Here is a 17,044-nt window from a genome sequence, read left to right on the forward strand (position 1 = left end):
CCTGAGACTGTCTTACCTGTCCCAGCCACCATTTCCTGGCTTCTTCAATTGGCACCTTGACACTCGGTGCCAGATGAGCAGGCCTGTGGCTGCGGGTTCCCGGCATCTGTCCTGAGTTCCGGTTGTTCCTTCCAGCGCAGTCAGTGGTCACTGCGCCACCATGGTGGTCCAGGCAGCAGGGTGGTCATGTGGTGGGCATCACTCTGGGTTTTTCATTCTCCTTTCATCTGTGGCCTCGGAGGCTCCCCGTGTTTTCTGAGGTGCACAGTACATTGAGGGGTGCTCATCTCGTCTCAGATGTTGGAAGGATGTCGTGCAGGAAGGTGCGAGGGTCTCGGGGTGGTCCTGAGAAGCCAATGTGATAGGTGCGGCAGTTTCCTCTTCCCCTGAGCGGGGGCTTCCAGAGCCTCCCTCCCACCGGTGCCCGTGAGGTTTGAGCCTGACTGTGAGTCACGCCCAGGATGGAGAGGTCTAAGGAAGGCCTGATGCTGGGCAGGGCGACGTTTCTAGAAAAGGTTTCATCTGGTGACCTGCTAAATGGCATGAAAATCACAAAATTGGTGCTCAGTGACCATGAGGCTGCTGTGTGTGGCTGCTCCCCTCAGCAAGGGAACGGCTGCCCCCATCCAGGGCCCCGACTCTCCCTGGCCTCCCCCATGCGTGGCAGGCTTTGCCCTTGTCCCTGTCTGCCCCAAACTCCAGCCGAGTCCCCGGTCTGCAGTCACCGCACACAACCTGGGGGCATTCTTACCTGCCTTGCCCTGGGCCCTGGTTCTCTGTGGGTGAGGGAACCTCAGCAAGGTTGATGTGATAAAAATCGTGTGTTTTTACTATTCTTCACCCAGAACCTGTGGGTGATAGAAATGTTGGTCACATCTGAGTTCTCAATCTGCAGTTACTTTTTCTAACTTGGAAACACTACTTAGTGGCTGAATTCCATATTAAAATCTGCTTATTGGCCGGGCGCGGGGGCTCAGCCTGTAATCCCAGCACTTTAGAAGGCTGAGGCGGGTGGATCACGAGGTCAGGAGATCGCGACCATCCTGGCTAACACAGTGGAACCCTGTCTCTGCTAAAAATACAAAAATTAGCCGAGCGCGGTGGCAGGCGCTTGTAATCCCAGCTACTCGGGAGGCTGAGGCAGGAGAATGGCGGGAACCCGGAAAGCAGAGGTTGCAGTGAGCCGAGATCACGCCTTTGCACTCCAGCCTGGGCGACAGAGCGAGACTCCGACTCAAAAAAAAAAAAAAAAAAAAAACCAAAAACCTGCCTATTGAAAAAGGAACTCTTTTTAAAACTTAATCTCTCAGTTATGGCGTTGTGAGATTCCTGGACGTGGTGTTCAGGTTGCTCTTGTAGCTTTGGTGAAAGGGCTTCATTACCCTCAGGTGTGCTGTTGCCGACTGGTGGGGCGGCTTGGTCCTTCCCGACCTTTCTGAGGAGCTCCTGGCTCCAGCCCCCAAGATCAGGAGTTGTTTCATGGCTGGGGGCTGGAGGCCACCTTCTTTCTTTAATGGCCAGCAGGATAGTGACAGGACTCACAGAGGTGTCAGTGTCAACTTGGTGGTGTCTGGGCACGGTGGGGAGCAGGGTTGGGGACAGAGTCGGGTTGGGGGTGCCGTGGAAGGGGTATGACCCTGGGGGACAAGGGGTGGCAGGGGGCCCCGGGCACAGCTGCATTGCCTGTTGCCATGGGCAGCAGCAGCGTCTCTGGCTGTGGGGTTTGTCTGAACCTGTGTCTTGCCCTCGTTGACCCAGGTGGGGCTCAAGGCCGTGCCTGCCATGAGCGGGGATGCGGGCCCCAGAGACCAGCCTGACCTCTCTGGCAGGAAGAAGACCACGTCGTGCCGTCTCCTCCTCCCCCGAGCCGGTTAGCTGTCTCAGGGAACCTGTAAGCCCAGACCCACCTGCTGCCCCACTGGGCTTTATCCAGGGCCACCTTGTCACGTCCTCCACTGAACGTGGGTCCGTGTAGATGCCAGCCCCTCAGTCTTGCCCAGAAGCTGTGGGAGGTGCTGGCTGCCGGGGGTGGCTATGCATGTCTGTCCCCATGGCAGGGAGGCCTCTGGGGGCCTGGCCGTCCCCCCTCTAGCTGCTTCTCACATTTTTGTCTCCCCGAGAGCCACCTGCTCTCCCAGGGCCCTCAGGCCCCCGTCTGCCAGTCTCCTGGCACCTGGGCTGGGGTCCGCACCAGGCAGCGCACCCCCAGCAGGGCAGGACCCATCCTCCACAGCATCATGACTGCCACGCCCTGTGCCTGGGGTGGAGGCCACTCCCACCCAGTGGGGCCCCTCTGAAAAGGAAACGACCTCAGGGTGGTGACAGGGCTCTGTGGGATGGCCTTGGTGACAGGGACCAGAGTGTTCCCTAAACTGGACGTCAGGCCCCTGGCTCAGATGGAGCTTTCTTTTCTTGATGGGCTTTAGAAGGTGAAAAACTAGGCTTCCAGAGGTAAAGCTGCACTGTGGGCTTTGTGGCAAATAAGCGCTGCCTGACCCCAAACAGCTGCGAAAGACTCAAACCTGGAGCCTTCCTGGTGTCCTGTGTGTCCACACAGGTGTGCCAATGTGGCAGCCCTGTGGCAGGAGCTGCCCCTCCCTGTCGCGGCAGCGACCATGCCAGCCGAGCACCCCTCTGGTTCCTCCATGCCAGCCGAGCACCCCCCTGGCTCCCAGGCATCTCATCCTGTCTTGCTCTGAGGGCCGTGCTGTGGTGAAAACCATTCACCTCGACAGTTTGGCTTTCGACCAAGAATTCACTCTCATATTTTTGTTTTTTAAATAGATTTTTAAAATTAAGACTGTATTCACTGGGCGCGGTGGCTCACGCCTGTAATCCCAGCACTTTAGGAGGCCGAGGCGGGCGGATCACGAGGTCAGGAGTTCGAGACCATCCTAGCTAACACGGTGAAACCCTATCTCTACTAAAAATGCAAAAAATTTGCCGGACGTGGTGGCAGGCGCCTGTAGTCCCAGCTACTCGGAGGCTGAGGCAGGAGAATGGCGTGAACCTGGGAGGCGGAGGTTGCAGTGAGCCGAGATTGCGCCACTGCACTCCAGCCTGGGCGACAAAGTAAGACTCCGTCTCAAAAAAAAAAAAAACAATTAAGACTGTATTCAGATATAATTTGCATACCATAAAATTTTTTCCTTCCACAGAATATAGTTTAATGGTTTAACAAACATCATCATCAAAGTTGAGAACATTTTTGTCACACCCAACAAGAAGCTCCATACACATGACCCGTCACTCCCCAGGTCCCAAACCCCATCTGACACTGATCTTGGTGATTGGCCTGTCCTGGTCATTCCATAGAGCCACATGTGACTGTGTGTATCTGGGCCACGCGTGGCTGTGTGTATGAGAGCCATGCATGACTGTGTCTCAGCCACGTGCGACTGTGTGTCTGAGCCACATGCAACTCTATGAGGGCCACAAGTTACTGTGTGTCCAGGCCACACGTGGCCGTGTCTGGGCCACACGTGGCTGTGTGTCTGGGCTATGTGTGGCTGTGTCCAGCATTGGCACAGTATTTCCAAGGCTCCTTCCTTCCTTTTCATGGCTGAGTCATACTCCGTTGTGTGCAGAGACCACAATCTGTCTATCCCGTCATCTGTCCCCGGACACTTGGGCAGCTCTGCTTCGCTGCTGTGAGCACTCGTGCACAAACTGTCGTGTGGACGTGTGTTTTCAGTAACCTGCGTGTACGCCCAGGACTGGAATTGCTGGGCAATGTAACTGTGTTAAAGCTTCCGAGGACTGGCCAGGCTGTTTTCCACAGCAGCAAAATAATCGTACATTCCTCCCAGCAGTTCATAGGGGTCCCTGTGTCTCCATGTCATCATTGTCCAAACTAAAAAATTCTAGGCCGGGCGCGGTGGCTCATGCCTGTAGTCCCAGCAGTTTGGGAGGCCAAGGCGGGCAAATTACATACATGAGTCCAGGAGTTCAAGACCAGCCAGGGTAACAAAGTAAAACCTTGTCTCTAGAAAAAAAAAAAAATACAAAAAATTAGCTGGGCATGGTGGCACATGTCTGTAGTCGCAGCTACTCATGAGGCTGAGGCAGGAGGATTGCCTGAGCCCTGGGAGGTTGAGGCTGCAGTGAGCTGAGATCGCGCCACTACACTCCGGCCTGGGTGACAGAGCAAGACTCCGTCTCAAAAACAAACAAACCAGCCCAATTCAAGCCATCGTTGTGGGCCTGAGTCGGCGTCTCCCTGCGGTGTGGTTGCGTTTCCACAGTGAATGATGTCAGGCAGCTTTGCGTGTGGTTACTGGATGTTGGCATCCTGTTTGGAGAAGTGGCTGCTCGAGTTCTTTCCCATTTGGAAATGGGGTTGTGTATTCTGTTTTCCTTGCTGACTTGTAGAGTTCTTCACGTGTTCTGAATCTGGTCCCTTGTCAGATACCGGGTTTGCACGTTTTCCCTTCCATCCTGTGGGCTGTCTTTTCGCTTTCTCGATGGTGCCCTTTGAAGCACAAAAATGTCATGATTGTTTTCTGGGAAGCCTTGTTGTTCTGTTTTCTGTCTGTTCCTTGTGCTTTGGTGTCATCGAAGCACTTCTGTGGGGGCGGGAGTCTGGACTGAGGCCGCCGCGTTCCTGCTATGAAAACCTTCACGTACAGTCGCAGCCTCGGCTCCACGGACGGTTCAGTCCGGGAAATGGTTTCTGGGAAACGTTTAAGGAGGCCATGCGCAAAAACCGTCTTTGCAGCGAGGGGCATGAGAGCACACGGTGCTGTTCCCACAGGGCCCGTGGCCTCTGCGGGTGAGAATTGGTGGCCTCCCTTGGAAATGCTGACTTGAGGTGCCAGGCGCCCGCCCAGGCTCTTGGTGTGGGCATAGGCTGTCTTCCACTTGAAGAATGTGGCAAGATGGTCTGAAAACCACAGAGTTTGTTTGGAGACACGGTCTTGCTGTGTTGCTCAGGCTGGAGTGCAGCGGTGGGATCATCGCTCACTGCAGCCTCCACCTTTCGAGGTCCAGAGATGCTCCCACCTCAGCCTCCCAAATAGCTGGCATTACAGGCATGAGCCACCACGCTGGGCCCACGGCTGAAGTTTGGGTTGTGTCCTTTTAAGGCATAGCAGACGGGTTTTCAGCCACACTGAAAAGCTTACCACAGCAGAGTGCTGCTGGGCCACGTACTTCGGGAGCAGGGCCGCAGGCAGGACCTTGGGCACCCAGCCCGCTCACCACGCTGCGGGCAGCCTCTTGGGAACGTCAGAACGCCAGTACAGGCGATCGCCACAGAACCTGGATTGGGGTGATCCTGCCGTTCCACCTGCTGTGGCCCCAGGGCCGCACCGCCATGTGGACTGTGGCTGGCAGCTTCTAGAGACTTCTTGGTACCTACAACATCTGCACCACTCCATAGCATTGCCTGTTGGTGGCAGCCATCCCCTCCACAGGCCAGTGGCCCCTGTACAGAGATGAACTGGCGCTCACGGACTCACCCTGCGAGGCAGCATCTGCATCTACAGGACTTCCCGGCCCGTGGCCGCACGTTTCCCCCGTTCCCGTCGTGGCAGCTGTGCCTGGGTGCGGACGCTGCATGCTGACGAGAGGAGGCTTGGGCCTGCCTGGTGTGCGTGAGTGGGTCAGAGACTGGCCTCTCCATGTGGCGTGTGCATTCCCCTGGAGGGTCCCCTGACCCCGTGGCTGCAGCCTGGCAGGAGAAGACACTGAGTGGGACGCACGGGAGGGGTTGCAGGGCGGGCTGTGCTGTGCAGTAGGCCTTGGGGCGTAGAGTGGCCCATCCCCGCACCAGGCTGCAGTTTTGACACCAGGTGATCGTGGGCCGAGTGTCCGTGCAGGTGTGGAGACAGAAGCCTGACCCACAGAGCTTGGCGGTGGCCCCTGGACTGACCTGTGGGATGCACAACCGCTCTGCCACTGTGCGTCGTTCACATGTGAAGCTGACGCCACAGAGGCCTCAATGTCTGTTTCAGCCGGATACATGCTGTGCCCCTCATGGGGGCACATCTGGCCACTGGACATCGGGGCCCTGGGGTGACTGAGGCTGGTGCCCTCGTGACAGGTTGCTGGGCTGCAGGTTGAACAGGAAACTGGTTTTCTCCACTCTGCGAAGTCCCCTGTGGTTCTCCCTGTGGTTGGAGGAAGTTGTGTTGACATTATCATGAGTGCTGCTGTGCGCCCCTCCCTGCCCACCACTCACTGCCGCCTCCCCGGAGTCTTGCTCTGGGGGGGTCCTGGTGTGGGATCTGCCTTCTGTTGTCCGGTGGAGCCTTGCCCACTGGTGCCTGTGAGCCCAGGGTGGGTGGACGCCGGGTGGTCGTGGAGGTTCACAGCAGGCTCTACGTGTGGTTGTTTTGATTTTGGGTGTGAATCCTCTCAGCAAAGGTTGACTCAAACCCCAGTGTCCCCAGAAGGTTCGAGGCAACGACCGTCAGCACCGAGTGGCCAGCAGGGCGGGGATGTGGCCTTGAGCCCTGTCATTCAGCTTCAGTGTGAGAGAAGCAGCCCGGAGCTCTGGGCAGCAGCTCAGGGACTCCAGTGACCGTCCCTGCCTCGGGACCACATGGGCAGGCGGGGCACAGCTGGTGCCCATGTCCTCCTCACGGACTCTGGAAGTGAGAGGTGCTGAGGCCACAGTGGGGGAGGTGGCTGAGCTGACCACCCGGGCTCTCGGTGCCCTGGGAGGAGCTGTCATTAGGACATGTGCAGACTGGGTTCAGCCTGTCTGGGGTGGCTCAGGTGCCTGGGGACGGAGGCCAGCTGTAACCGCTGCTGTATTCAGTCTCGGGTTAGTGCCCTCCGCCTCTGCAGCGTCTCCCTCGGCAGCCGTCCAGGACTCCAGCCTCCCTGCCAGGGTAGGGGACGTGGAGCCTCTCCTTGGTCTCGGGGGTTGAGCTCTTGTGTTTTTGGACCCTGTGGGATCTGGCAGGAGAAGCAGCCCCCACTCTTGTTGAGCCAGGGGCCTGGGGAAGGGAGATGGCAGTTCCGTGACCTCCAAACTCCCTTTCCTCATTGCAGGGAATGGGTCAGTATTTTGCTCTGAGCCCTGAGCGTCTGCACATACCAGGCAGGAAAGGGTCCCAAGGCCTTCTTGATGGCTCTTCTCTGTTCTTGGCACCTTGCAGGCCTGATACGCAGGGACCCCGAGAGTGGGGTGTGCATTTTTGGAGAGCGTCTTTTCTGGGACACCCCCCATGGGGAGCCGCTGGCTTGCCTGTAGCAGTATACTGTGGCTGCCCCGTTCTGGGCAGGCGGCCACTGCCAGCTCCTCACCTGTTTGGGCCACCGCCTCTGCATAGGTCCTGTGGGGTTTGGGCAAGAACTGTTCCGTCAGAGGGCCTAGGGTGTCCACAACCTTGGGCCCACTGTTCCTCAGCCCTGCCCTGGCAGGGGGGCACCTGCACGTGGGTGCACGCTCACACTCGTTCCCCGGGTGCCTGCTGGCCAGGTAGCTTGCCTGGTCATTGTCGGGGTGTGGGGAAGGACCCCAGGAGGAGAAGTGGCCACGGGGCAGTGTGGCGTGTTGGCTGGCCTCCGCTGTGCAAGCTGACAGTGGCCTGAAGGGCTTTGGGATGGCCCAGCCCCATTGCTTTGGTGTGTCAGGTCCAGAGCCGTGCTCCTGCCTCATGGCCTGTGGGCTCCAAGGGCCAGTTTTGAAGCCCCAAGAAGGGTCACACCAGAGGCCAGCGGTTGTAGCTGCTCTTCCCAGAGGAAGACTCAGCCGCCTGTCACTGGGTGTGGTTTTGTCCCTGACCGACAGCTGACACTGGGGCCCCCGGGGGCCTTGGTAGGGCGGGTGGCATCCCAGGCCTGAAGACGGCTGTCTGCTTCCTGGGGCTTTGAGAAACCAATACTGCTCAGGTGACAGTCCCTCTGAGACTGTCACTTCCTCCGGCCACCCCACAAGGGCGCAGACACCTTCTGTTTACACATTCCCCTCGTGATGCTGCAGAGAGCCCGCTCCGAGAGCTGGGGAGTGCCTGATGAGGAGCTGGGGTCTTAACGGAGTCATGTCTCCGAAGGCTCGTCCTGGCCCCCTGAAGACCAGGAGCCTCCCTGGCCCCAAGGATGGCCCCGAGCCCATCTGCCTCGACCCTCCAGATCCACAGGGTCCTCGGCCACCCCCACTGAGCGGATGGCGGTCGGGGTCCTGGGCCTATGGTCCTCCCGCCACCTCCACAGGGCAGCTGCTGGGGCCCCGCCAGACAGAGCCGTGTTCTCAGATGTTGGCTGTCATGGAGGTGGCCTGAGGCGTCTGACTCTTTCCCCTCAAGGAGTCTCTGAGTCTCCCGGAGTCAGCGCTGGCTGTAGTGGCTTTTCCCCGGGTGAGAACTGAGCCGAATTTCCGCGCCCGCTTCAGTGGCTGCTTAGACAGGAAGCTCCACCCAGCTGGGCGTCCTCGGCCTTCTGTGCCTCTTGGGAGGGTCCGCATGATTCCGGAAGGGGCTCTGCTGCAGCTAGGATGGCACCTGCCCCTGCTGGGCACAGGCACGGCACCCTGTGGTCAGGGCCTCCGCCAGACGTCACCAACACTCACTTCCCCTCGAAAGCTACCACATAGAGGGGGTATTTTCAGTGTCTTTTTTCCTGAACAGCTATTTTAGTGTCTCTGAAAAAAACCGTCCACAGCCAGGGCTGCGTGAGCCTTCAGGGGCTGCCTGCCCTGCATCCACGGCCCTGTGCCCGAACACTTACCTTTCTCCCTTGGGCCCAGGTCAGAGCCAGGCACCCGCCCCTCCCCTGGCCCCACCCTGCTTGTTCCCTGAGGGCTGCAGGGTACGTGCACGTTCTACAGGGGAGGCCACAGGCTTTGGCCAGATCTTCCCCCAGGGCCCTCCATGCCCGTAATTGGGGCGCCTTGATGGACAGCCTGCCCTGTGCCCCACCTTATCCCTAGGGAAGCAGGGTCCCTGCTGCCTCCAGGAGGCTGGTTCCTGATGCTGCGTCTCCTCCTGGAGTCCTGGAGGTGGGAAGAGCCCCCGGCTCTGAGTGTGCTCTGTCCACCAAGGCTTCCTGGCTGAGGGCAAGGGCAGCGCCCCCACCGCCCCACTGTGCTGCCCCCGCTTGAGGTTGGCCTCAGCAGAGTGAGCAGGACCTCACCCCGTGAAGGGTCCCTTGCCCTGTGTGGCCTCTTCTGCACTGGCCCGTGGTGTAGACCTGGCACCAGCTGCCCTGGGAACTCTGTGCTGTCCTGTGGGGTCTTTGGCAGTAGAGGAATGCCTGGTCGTACAGAGACCGCCCTGTGATTTTGCTTGGGAAGAGACCTTGGGTCTCATTTGTGCCTTGTGGGCGGCGTGTCTCAGGGATCTCCAGCCACAGGGCTGGGGGAGTTCATGTTTGCCTGAGGCTGGATGTACCGGCTCAGGCCCCCAGCACACAGCCCGTATCATTCACTGGTTCTTGGGGGATGTGCCTGGGTACCTGACACACAACACCTGGTTCTGGGTGGGCTGGGCCCGGGCACCTTCGCTAAGCTTCCTCCAGCAGCAGGGCTGGCAGGGAACGAGGAAAAGGTGTGTGTGGTGCCATCCTGTAGACCAAGGCTCCTTCGGGGATGGTGTCCTTCGTTTTGAAAATGTTTCCTTCCTGTGGGGACGGGGTAGCCAGAATGCCCACTTTTCAATGCACTGGTGCCGGTGGCCCACAGGGACACGGTGTCCCCTTCTCGCGAACCACCCCTGTGCCGCATCTGCCCTTCCCAGACGCATCTGTCGTGAGTGGCTCTTGCGCTGTGGCTGTTTGAGCTGAGTGCCCAGCATGGGCACCCTCTGAGAACACACTCGGGTTCTTGGAAAGGGGTTTGGCAGGAGAAGGACGAGGGACTCCGGGCCAGGCTGAGCTGCTGTGGAAGGGGAGAGTGGGTCTTGGTTCTCCATCTGAAACCTGCTGCAGCCGTGGGTGAGGTCACCCGGAATGGCAGGACAGGGTCCGCTTTGTTCTCTCGGAGATGACCTGTTCCTCAGCACAGCCTCCATGCACCTGTTGCGCGTGACCCAAGGGCCTTTATGCAAAGTGGACTCGGCCTCCTGGGGGGTGCCGTGGAATCTGCCTTCTGCACCACTCAGGGTCCTTCATGGCCAGAGTGCCTGGGGCTGTGACTGCCACGCTGGCCACGGGGTGGTGGAGGGACCATGCCCTGGGNGCCTGGGGCTGTGACTGCCACGCTGGCCACGGGGTGGTGGAGGGACCATGCCCTGGGAACCAGATGTGCCAACAAGTCCTTTCATTGATCGCAGGTTTCCTCTGAGCCCCCGGCCTCCATAAGACCCAAAACAGATGACACCTCTTCCCAGTCCCCCGCGCCTTCCGAAAAGGACAAGCCGTCCAGCTGGCTGCGGACCTTGGCCGGCTCTTCCAATAAGGTGCTGTGGGGCCTGTCAGGGTCCTTGGGGTGGTGGGTGGTGGGTACTGGGCCCTTCTCCTTGGGCAGACCCAGCGGCTGGCGGCTCTGTCTGCCCCCTACTGAGGGCTGGCACCCGGCACAGCCTAGGGGACGTGAAGTGGCTTTTCTCCTGGTCACTCACACAGACGACTCTCTCGACAGAGCCTGGGCTGTGTTCACCCTCGCCAGCGCCTCTCTGCTTTCCGACCCTGGTCCCCCGCGGTGTCAGCGAGTGAGAAGGAGCTCTCCCCACACCTCCCGGCCCTCATCCGAGACAGGTGAGTGGGCACCATTCACAGGTGTTTCTGGCCACGGGGGAGGCCCCACGAGGGCTGTGCACGCAGACGTGCCCATGTTTCTGCAGGCTGGGTGCCCAGACCTGCCGCCTTTTGGTCAGGGCAGTCTCAGTGTTGGTTCCTTTGGCTGGCGTCATGACGATGAGCACACCTAGAGCGCTCCCTGTGTTCTGGGTGGAGTGGTGGGTGGAGCCCTGTCTGCTGGGCGCAGCCTCTTGATGTGATGGTCGGCCTGTGTCTGGCCTGTGCGAGATACCCAGCAAGTAGAAAATACTTACGGGTTCTTAGGAACTGAAAGCTTGACTTTAAGAACCAGAGCTGGGAGAGAAAGTCTTTCCTCTTTAACACCTTCAGAGCGGGTGTGTGCCACGATGGGTCTGGGTGGCTCTTGGGGACAGAGGCACCTTCCCGACACCCGTTTGCCTCTCCAGCTTCTACTCCTACAAGAGCTTTGAGACAGCCGTGGCCCCCAACGTGGCCCTCGCACCGCCGGCCCAGCAGAAGGTTGTGAGCAGCCCTCCATGTACTGCCGCCGTCTCCCGGGCCCCAGAGCCTCTCGCCACTTGCACCCAGCCTCGGAAGCGGAAGCTGACTGTGGACACCCCAGGAGCCCCAGAGACGTTGGCACCCGTGGCTGCCCCAGAGGAGGACAAGGACTCGGAGGCCGAGGTGGAAGTTGAAAGCAGGGAGGAATGTACGTGTGAGTCGCTTTCTGTGCCTACCTGTGGGCCGTGGGCTGTGGGCGTGGCACTGGCTGAGGGGGTTGGTCGCCTGGGGGTGCTTCGGCGGCCCCGTGTTTCGCAGGTTCCTCCGGGAGCGGCGCGTCTCCCTGATGTGGAGCTGCCGGGCACTTCCGTGACTTCGTTTCTGTCTCTGCTTCCTCCTCAGTCACCTCCTCCTTGTCCTCGCTCTCTTCCCCGTCCTTTACCTCATCCAGCTCCGCCAAGGACCTGGGCTCCCCGGGCGCGCGTGCCCTGCCCTCGGCCGTCCCTGATGCCGCGGCCCCTGCCGACACCCCCAGTGGGCTGGAGGCGGAGCTGGAGCACCTGCGGCAGGCGCTGGAGGGCGGCCTGGACACCAAGGAAGCCAAAGAGAAGTTCCTGCATGAGGTGGTCAAGATGCGCGTGAAGCAGGAGGAGAAGCTCAGCGCAGCCCTGCAGGCCAAGCGCAGCCTCCACCAGGTGAGCAGGGTGGGTGGCGCTAGGAGGTCCAGGGCGCGGGCGGTGAGCACAGCCTCCACTAGGTGAACGGGCACAGGTGATGCCTCCTCCCTTCCTGGCTGCCCCATGTGCTCCTCTCCGCCTCCACCTCAGTGGGCCTGCCTGGGACCTTGGGGGTCCCTCTCCCGAAAGCTGCAGCTCTGGGTATGGTGAGCCCCTCAGTGTCCCCAGGCCGATGGACATCCCAGGAGGCCCCTGCATTTGGCTTGATCACAGTTTTCCCCATCAGGATCACACACCCTGCGTGGTGGCCCCACGAAGGAAGTAGCCGTGTTCCTCTGGTATAAAGAAGGCCGGGCTATTTTTAGTGGCAGAAAGAGTCGGGAGCAGCTGCACGGAGACAGTTCCTTGCTCTGTGTGCTCCAGGAGTGGGTGTTCACGCGCTCCGCCAGCAAGACCTGGCTTCTGCAAAACAGGCGTGAGGGGTGTGCTTCCTAAAGCCTGGTGTTCCAGGAGGCGGCTCCTGCCAGGCCTCCCAAGTAGGAAGGAGAGGGCTCGGCCCGCGCGCACACCCCCACCTGCACACGCTGCTTCTCTGGGCTCTGCCTCACGGTTCTCACGCTGCAGCTCCGGTCTCGCGCCTCCTTTTACGTTGTTTAGGTTTCTTTCTGACTTGACTGAGGGAGGCGCAGTTCACAGGCAGGGCTGCCTGCGAGGAGAGGTGTGCGGGTGGCCCGGCCTTCACCCGGCCCCAGCCTCGCTAAATTCACACCTCGGCGGTGTCTGGCAGCTTCCGCGGCGTGGGCTTTAGCACAACACAACCCCGTCGGCCCTCAGAGCTGCAGGGTTGTCGACGTGCCCCCCTGCGCGTGCCAGTCCCTCGCCCCAGCGCGTCCCCCGCCACTGTTGTCCTTGATTCTGGTTGGAGGTGTGATTTCCCACATGCATATTCATGTGGTGTGTTTGCAGCGTGGGGTGTGAGTCACACGGATATTTTCATGGGGAGGCGGGGGGCTTGTGGAGGCGCCCGGTGGATGGATGTCTCCATCTGGCCGCGTGGGGAGACCCAGGGCCCTCAGATGGTGCGATGTCTGAGGCTGCCCTCCTCACATTGGTGGGAGCCGGGGCCTTCTTGGCTGGCTGCCCCCAAGGGGAACAGGGGAGGGCCCTGCTGCAGCCTCAAGTGTGACTGACTCAGGCCCCCAGGTGTAGCACAGCTACCGCAGGCCTGGCAGAAACTCAGGATGGGGGTCTGAAAAGCCTTTGTGGGGTGGGGGCACCACACGAGTTGGGCACAGATGGGGCACTGGGGGCGGGGCTCGAGGGCACATTGCCAGATGGATGACCCCACGGGGCGGGCTGGGGGCTGCTGGCCATGGTTGGGGGGCGGTGCTGGGACCGGCTGGGAAGTGACCCTGTGCCGTCCCTGGCCCCCAGGAGCTGGAGTTCCTGCGCGTGGCCAAGAAGGAGAAGCTGCGGGAGGCCACGGAGGCCAAGCGTAACCTGCGGAAGGAGATTGAGCGTCTCCGCGCCGAGAACGAGAAGAAGATGAAAGAGGCCAACGAGTCCCGACTGCGCCTGAAGCGGGAGCTGGAGCAGGCGCGGCAGGCCCGGGTGTGCGACAAGGGCTGTGAGGCGGGCCGCCTGCGCGCCAAGTACTCGGCCCAGGTATGCGGGTGGGGAGACTGAGGTACGTGGCACGGCGGGCGTGGAGCCCAGACCGCATGGGGCCACCGTGGGCCCTGGTGGCCAGCCCTGCCCAGCCGGAAAGGCCTTGGAGCAGAATCCAGGGCCGGGACCGTGTTCAGTGCGCGCCCTGACGGGCACCGGGTGGGTGGTTGCTGGGTCCTGTCTCGTGAGCCTGTGTCCCGGCAGGTGGAGGAGGCACAGGAGCGGTGCAGGAGCCTCCGGTGGGGGCAGCAGCGTCGGGCCTGGGCAGGGCAGCGAGCAGACGCTAACCACGCAGCTCCCTTTCAGATCGAAGACCTGCAGGTGAAGCTGCAGCACGCGGAGGCCGACCGGGAGCAGCTGCGGGCGGACCTGCTGCGGGAGCGCGAGGCCAGGGAGCACCTGGAGAAGGTGGTGAAGGAGCTGCAGGAGCAGCTGTGGCCGCGGGCCCGCCCCGAGGCTGTGGGCAGCGAGGGCGCTGCGGAATTGGAGCCCTAGATTCCGTGCCTGCCGCCGCGGCGCCGCCGACAACGCGGGTGCAGGGGGGCGCGGCTGGGCGGTGCAGCTCTGCCCGGCCGCGCCCCTGCAGCCCGCCCACACAGCACAACGTCTTACTGTGCCTATTACCAAGCGAGTGTTTGTAACCATGTAGTTTTGGAATCCACTGCAAAATTTTCTACTGGCCAAGTTCAAGTGAGCAAGCCGTGTCCCCCAACTGCAGCTGGAGACGGGGCCAGCTCGGCGGCATGCTGGTCCTCTGCTTGCTAGAACATTCTAACATTTACACTTTTGTTATAAGCTATTTAAAACCAGTAAGGAGACTTGAAATTCAGAAAATCAACACATTTTTAAATGACTAACTTTTAAAAGCCCCCAACACATAACGCCATCTGAAGACCTGCAACGGAGTGGGGGTGGCGGCCGCCCCACCCTCCCCACCCGGGGAAGCCATCACAGCTCATCTGCCCGCGGCTGCGTGAGGACAGCAGGGGTTTTTCTTCAGAGTCTATTTTTTCAGCGACAAGGACCCAGGTCTTCCTGCTGCTGCCAGGGAGAGCAGGGACAGTGCCGCGTGCGAGATGAGCTCGAACACTGCCCGCCTTACGCCCACCCCGCCTGCCATGTCGCCGTCAATGCCAGCGCTGCCCCCACGGGTACCAGGAGGTGCAGAGCCGCACAGGAGCTGCCCCAGAGCTGTGGGGACGGTCTTCGGCTCCTCTGCACCCCGTGATTCTGCCCAGGCTCCTCCACCACGAGCACTGACCTGCGTCAGGTGGTGACCGTGGCTGGCGGTCACACCCTCAGCCCCTCCGGGCACATGTGCCGCCTGACCGGGCGATCCTTTCAGTTCGGCAAACATCGCTCCCTTCATTTTGGGACTGAGGCTGCAGCATTGGAACAAAACAGCATTATTTCAATTTTTCTTTTTTTTTTTTTTGTTCATTTAAACGTATATTTAGAACTGCACTTTGTCAACAACCTTCCCTTTCTATTCCCCAGTGAACTGAGGTTTTTACCGATTTATAGAGCAGTCAAATCCTAAGTGCTCGAGTGCTTAGAAACCCCCTCTGGTGCTTGGTTGAACAAGGGAATCACAAGAAAATGAAAATGCAAAAACTGAACTTCGGGGGTCGTTCTGTGCCTTCCAGCATCTTGTACAGCAAATCCTGACTCGTGTCTTTTTACCCCCAAAATATCTGTCTTCAGTAGCGACTGAATCTGCCACTCTCAGAATAAGTTCCTTGCATTTATTCCAAATAATCTCGTTTACTCTCACCTGTTTATGCAAATTGTATAAGGTTTCTTATGCCCAAGCTTGAAAAATGATTTCCCAGTAGACAAGAGGCGGCTACCCATCCTACAGTTACGGTATTTATTTACATAAGAAGATCTTACCGGAGTTCTTTGCTTGAATCCGTTGTAACACCCACGGCAGCTGCACGCGCTCACGGAAGGTGGAGATGACTCGCCCAGGTACAGACGACCTCGGGGCAGTGACGAGCAAAGACCAGAGACTGCTGAGCCCTCACGTCTGGGTGGCGGAATTGCCTGCAGGGTTTTGCCCTTGGTTTACTGAGGGGGGGTCTTGGTTGCTGCTGAAGCCCCCCACCCCTTCTAAAGTGCAATGCAAAAGGGACATCATGTATATGCAGCGTTTGTTTGGGTTTTTCTTTGCTTTTGTTTTCTTTGCGGTTGTTCTATCTGTGTGCATGGATTCCACACCTCTGCCGTAGGTAGATCCGTCAGCGGGCATTATTACCGTGTCTTGTAAAGGGTCGGTTTTGTTACGCAACACGCAGAATGCTGTTTTTAGCCTTGTTTTACCAGAGTTGTGTTTTTTCAGTCATTTCTTCAAGGGAAACTAAACGATTTAGTTGGAGCAAAGCTTTAAGTGTGTTGGCGTGCTTCTGTGTGGCCGTCCTGTCGCCAGGTCGAAGATCACCGTGAGGTAGAGGCCCTGCCCCATCCCCGGGGCCACCAGGTTTGCTCCGTTTGCTTTGAGTTTTTATACCCCAGAGGGAGATGAACTTTTCCAAGCTCTGTCTGGGCCAGAGCCTCTCCTTGCCCTTGCTCCATCCTGATGGTCACCGTTGGGTCCACGCCTCCACCGCCCCGTCTTGCCCCAAACGGAAAGCGCTGTGTCTGCAGTGGCAGCCCTTCCCCACTTCGGCTCTGGGAGGGTCCAGCCAGTGTCACCTGGGCCCACCCCTTCCTACAGCTGCCAGGCCCGTGCGGTCAGTGGGACCCGGACGCGGGCAGGCCCCCCCTGCACCAGCCACTGGAGCTGGGGACCCTCCCAGGCAGTTCCCGCAGCTCTTAGCTCGGCCCACCAGGGTCGCTTCCACCCTCAGGGTCCTGAGTCTGAGGAGACAGCTGTGGCTGCAGGGCCGCTCCGGACTGGGGTCCCAGGCCCCGAGGGGTGCGTGCCTGGCTTCCCTTGGCACAGGTGCAAGTCAGTTTCCTTTCAGCAGAAGGGGGGAAGAGGTGTCCGCTTCGTGGGCTGCTGACTCCTCTGTGTGTGAGGCCCTTCATCTAAGTGATTTTGTATTCAGTTTAATTCTCATTATATTTCTATACTGAAAGAAGATTTTTAACGAAGGGAAAAACAACAGCAATAACATTCATATCTCTGGAGCAGCTAACTCGTACCCGTAACGTCTGCTTTTCGTACAGAACTAGCCAGTGTAAAAACAGTTCACCTGTAAATACTTGTTCCTTTTTCACCGTTGTATTATACATGTATATGCTGGGTCCTTTTTCAGAAACTCTTTTCTTACCTGAGAGTCGTCTTGTTTTCTGGGCTGTTTTTAACTGAGGAAAAAAAAAATGCTTTCCTGCTGGGGGGCGGGGGAGACAGAGAAACCCGTGTGCGTTTCCCATGTGACACCCCCCTCCCTGTGGGTCTGAGCCCCGGCCCCCCCACCCCCCACCCCCTTCCTCCCTCCCTCCTCCCCGTGGGTCTGAGCCCCGGCCCCCCCACCCCCTCCTCCCCGTGGGTCCGAGCCCCGCCCCCCCACCCCCTCCTCCCTGTGGGTCCGAGCCCCGCCCCCCCACCC

General features: G+C 59.5%; 1 protein-coding gene across 2 annotated transcripts in view; it reads left to right on the forward strand.

Annotated features, from left to right (window-relative positions):
• The window catches only part of SKI (SKI proto-oncogene), an 82,681-nt gene extending 65,877 nt beyond the window's left edge, over positions 1-16,804 (forward strand). Inside the window, exons 2-7 of one of the 2 annotated variants that reach the window (XM_025366203.1) lie at positions 10,218-10,343; positions 10,526-10,641; positions 11,091-11,353; positions 11,548-11,840; positions 13,257-13,487; positions 13,797-16,804. In XM_025366203.1, the coding sequence (XP_025221988.1) occupies positions 10,218-10,343; positions 10,526-10,641; positions 11,091-11,353; positions 11,548-11,840; positions 13,257-13,487; positions 13,797-13,985 (1,218 nt within the window). In that variant the 3' untranslated portion in view covers positions 13,986-16,804. Of the gene's footprint in view, positions 1-10,217; positions 10,344-10,525; positions 10,642-11,090; positions 11,360-11,547; positions 11,841-13,256; positions 13,488-13,796 lie in introns of both variants that reach the window. The other variant, XM_025366193.1, reaches the window with a different exon arrangement.
• The last annotated feature ends 240 nt before the right edge of the window (positions 16,805-17,044 follow it).

This window comes from Theropithecus gelada, chromosome 1 (assembly GCF_003255815.1).
Source record: "Theropithecus gelada isolate Dixy chromosome 1, Tgel_1.0, whole genome shotgun sequence".
Classification (NCBI taxonomy): domain Eukaryota; kingdom Metazoa; phylum Chordata; class Mammalia; order Primates; family Cercopithecidae; genus Theropithecus; species Theropithecus gelada.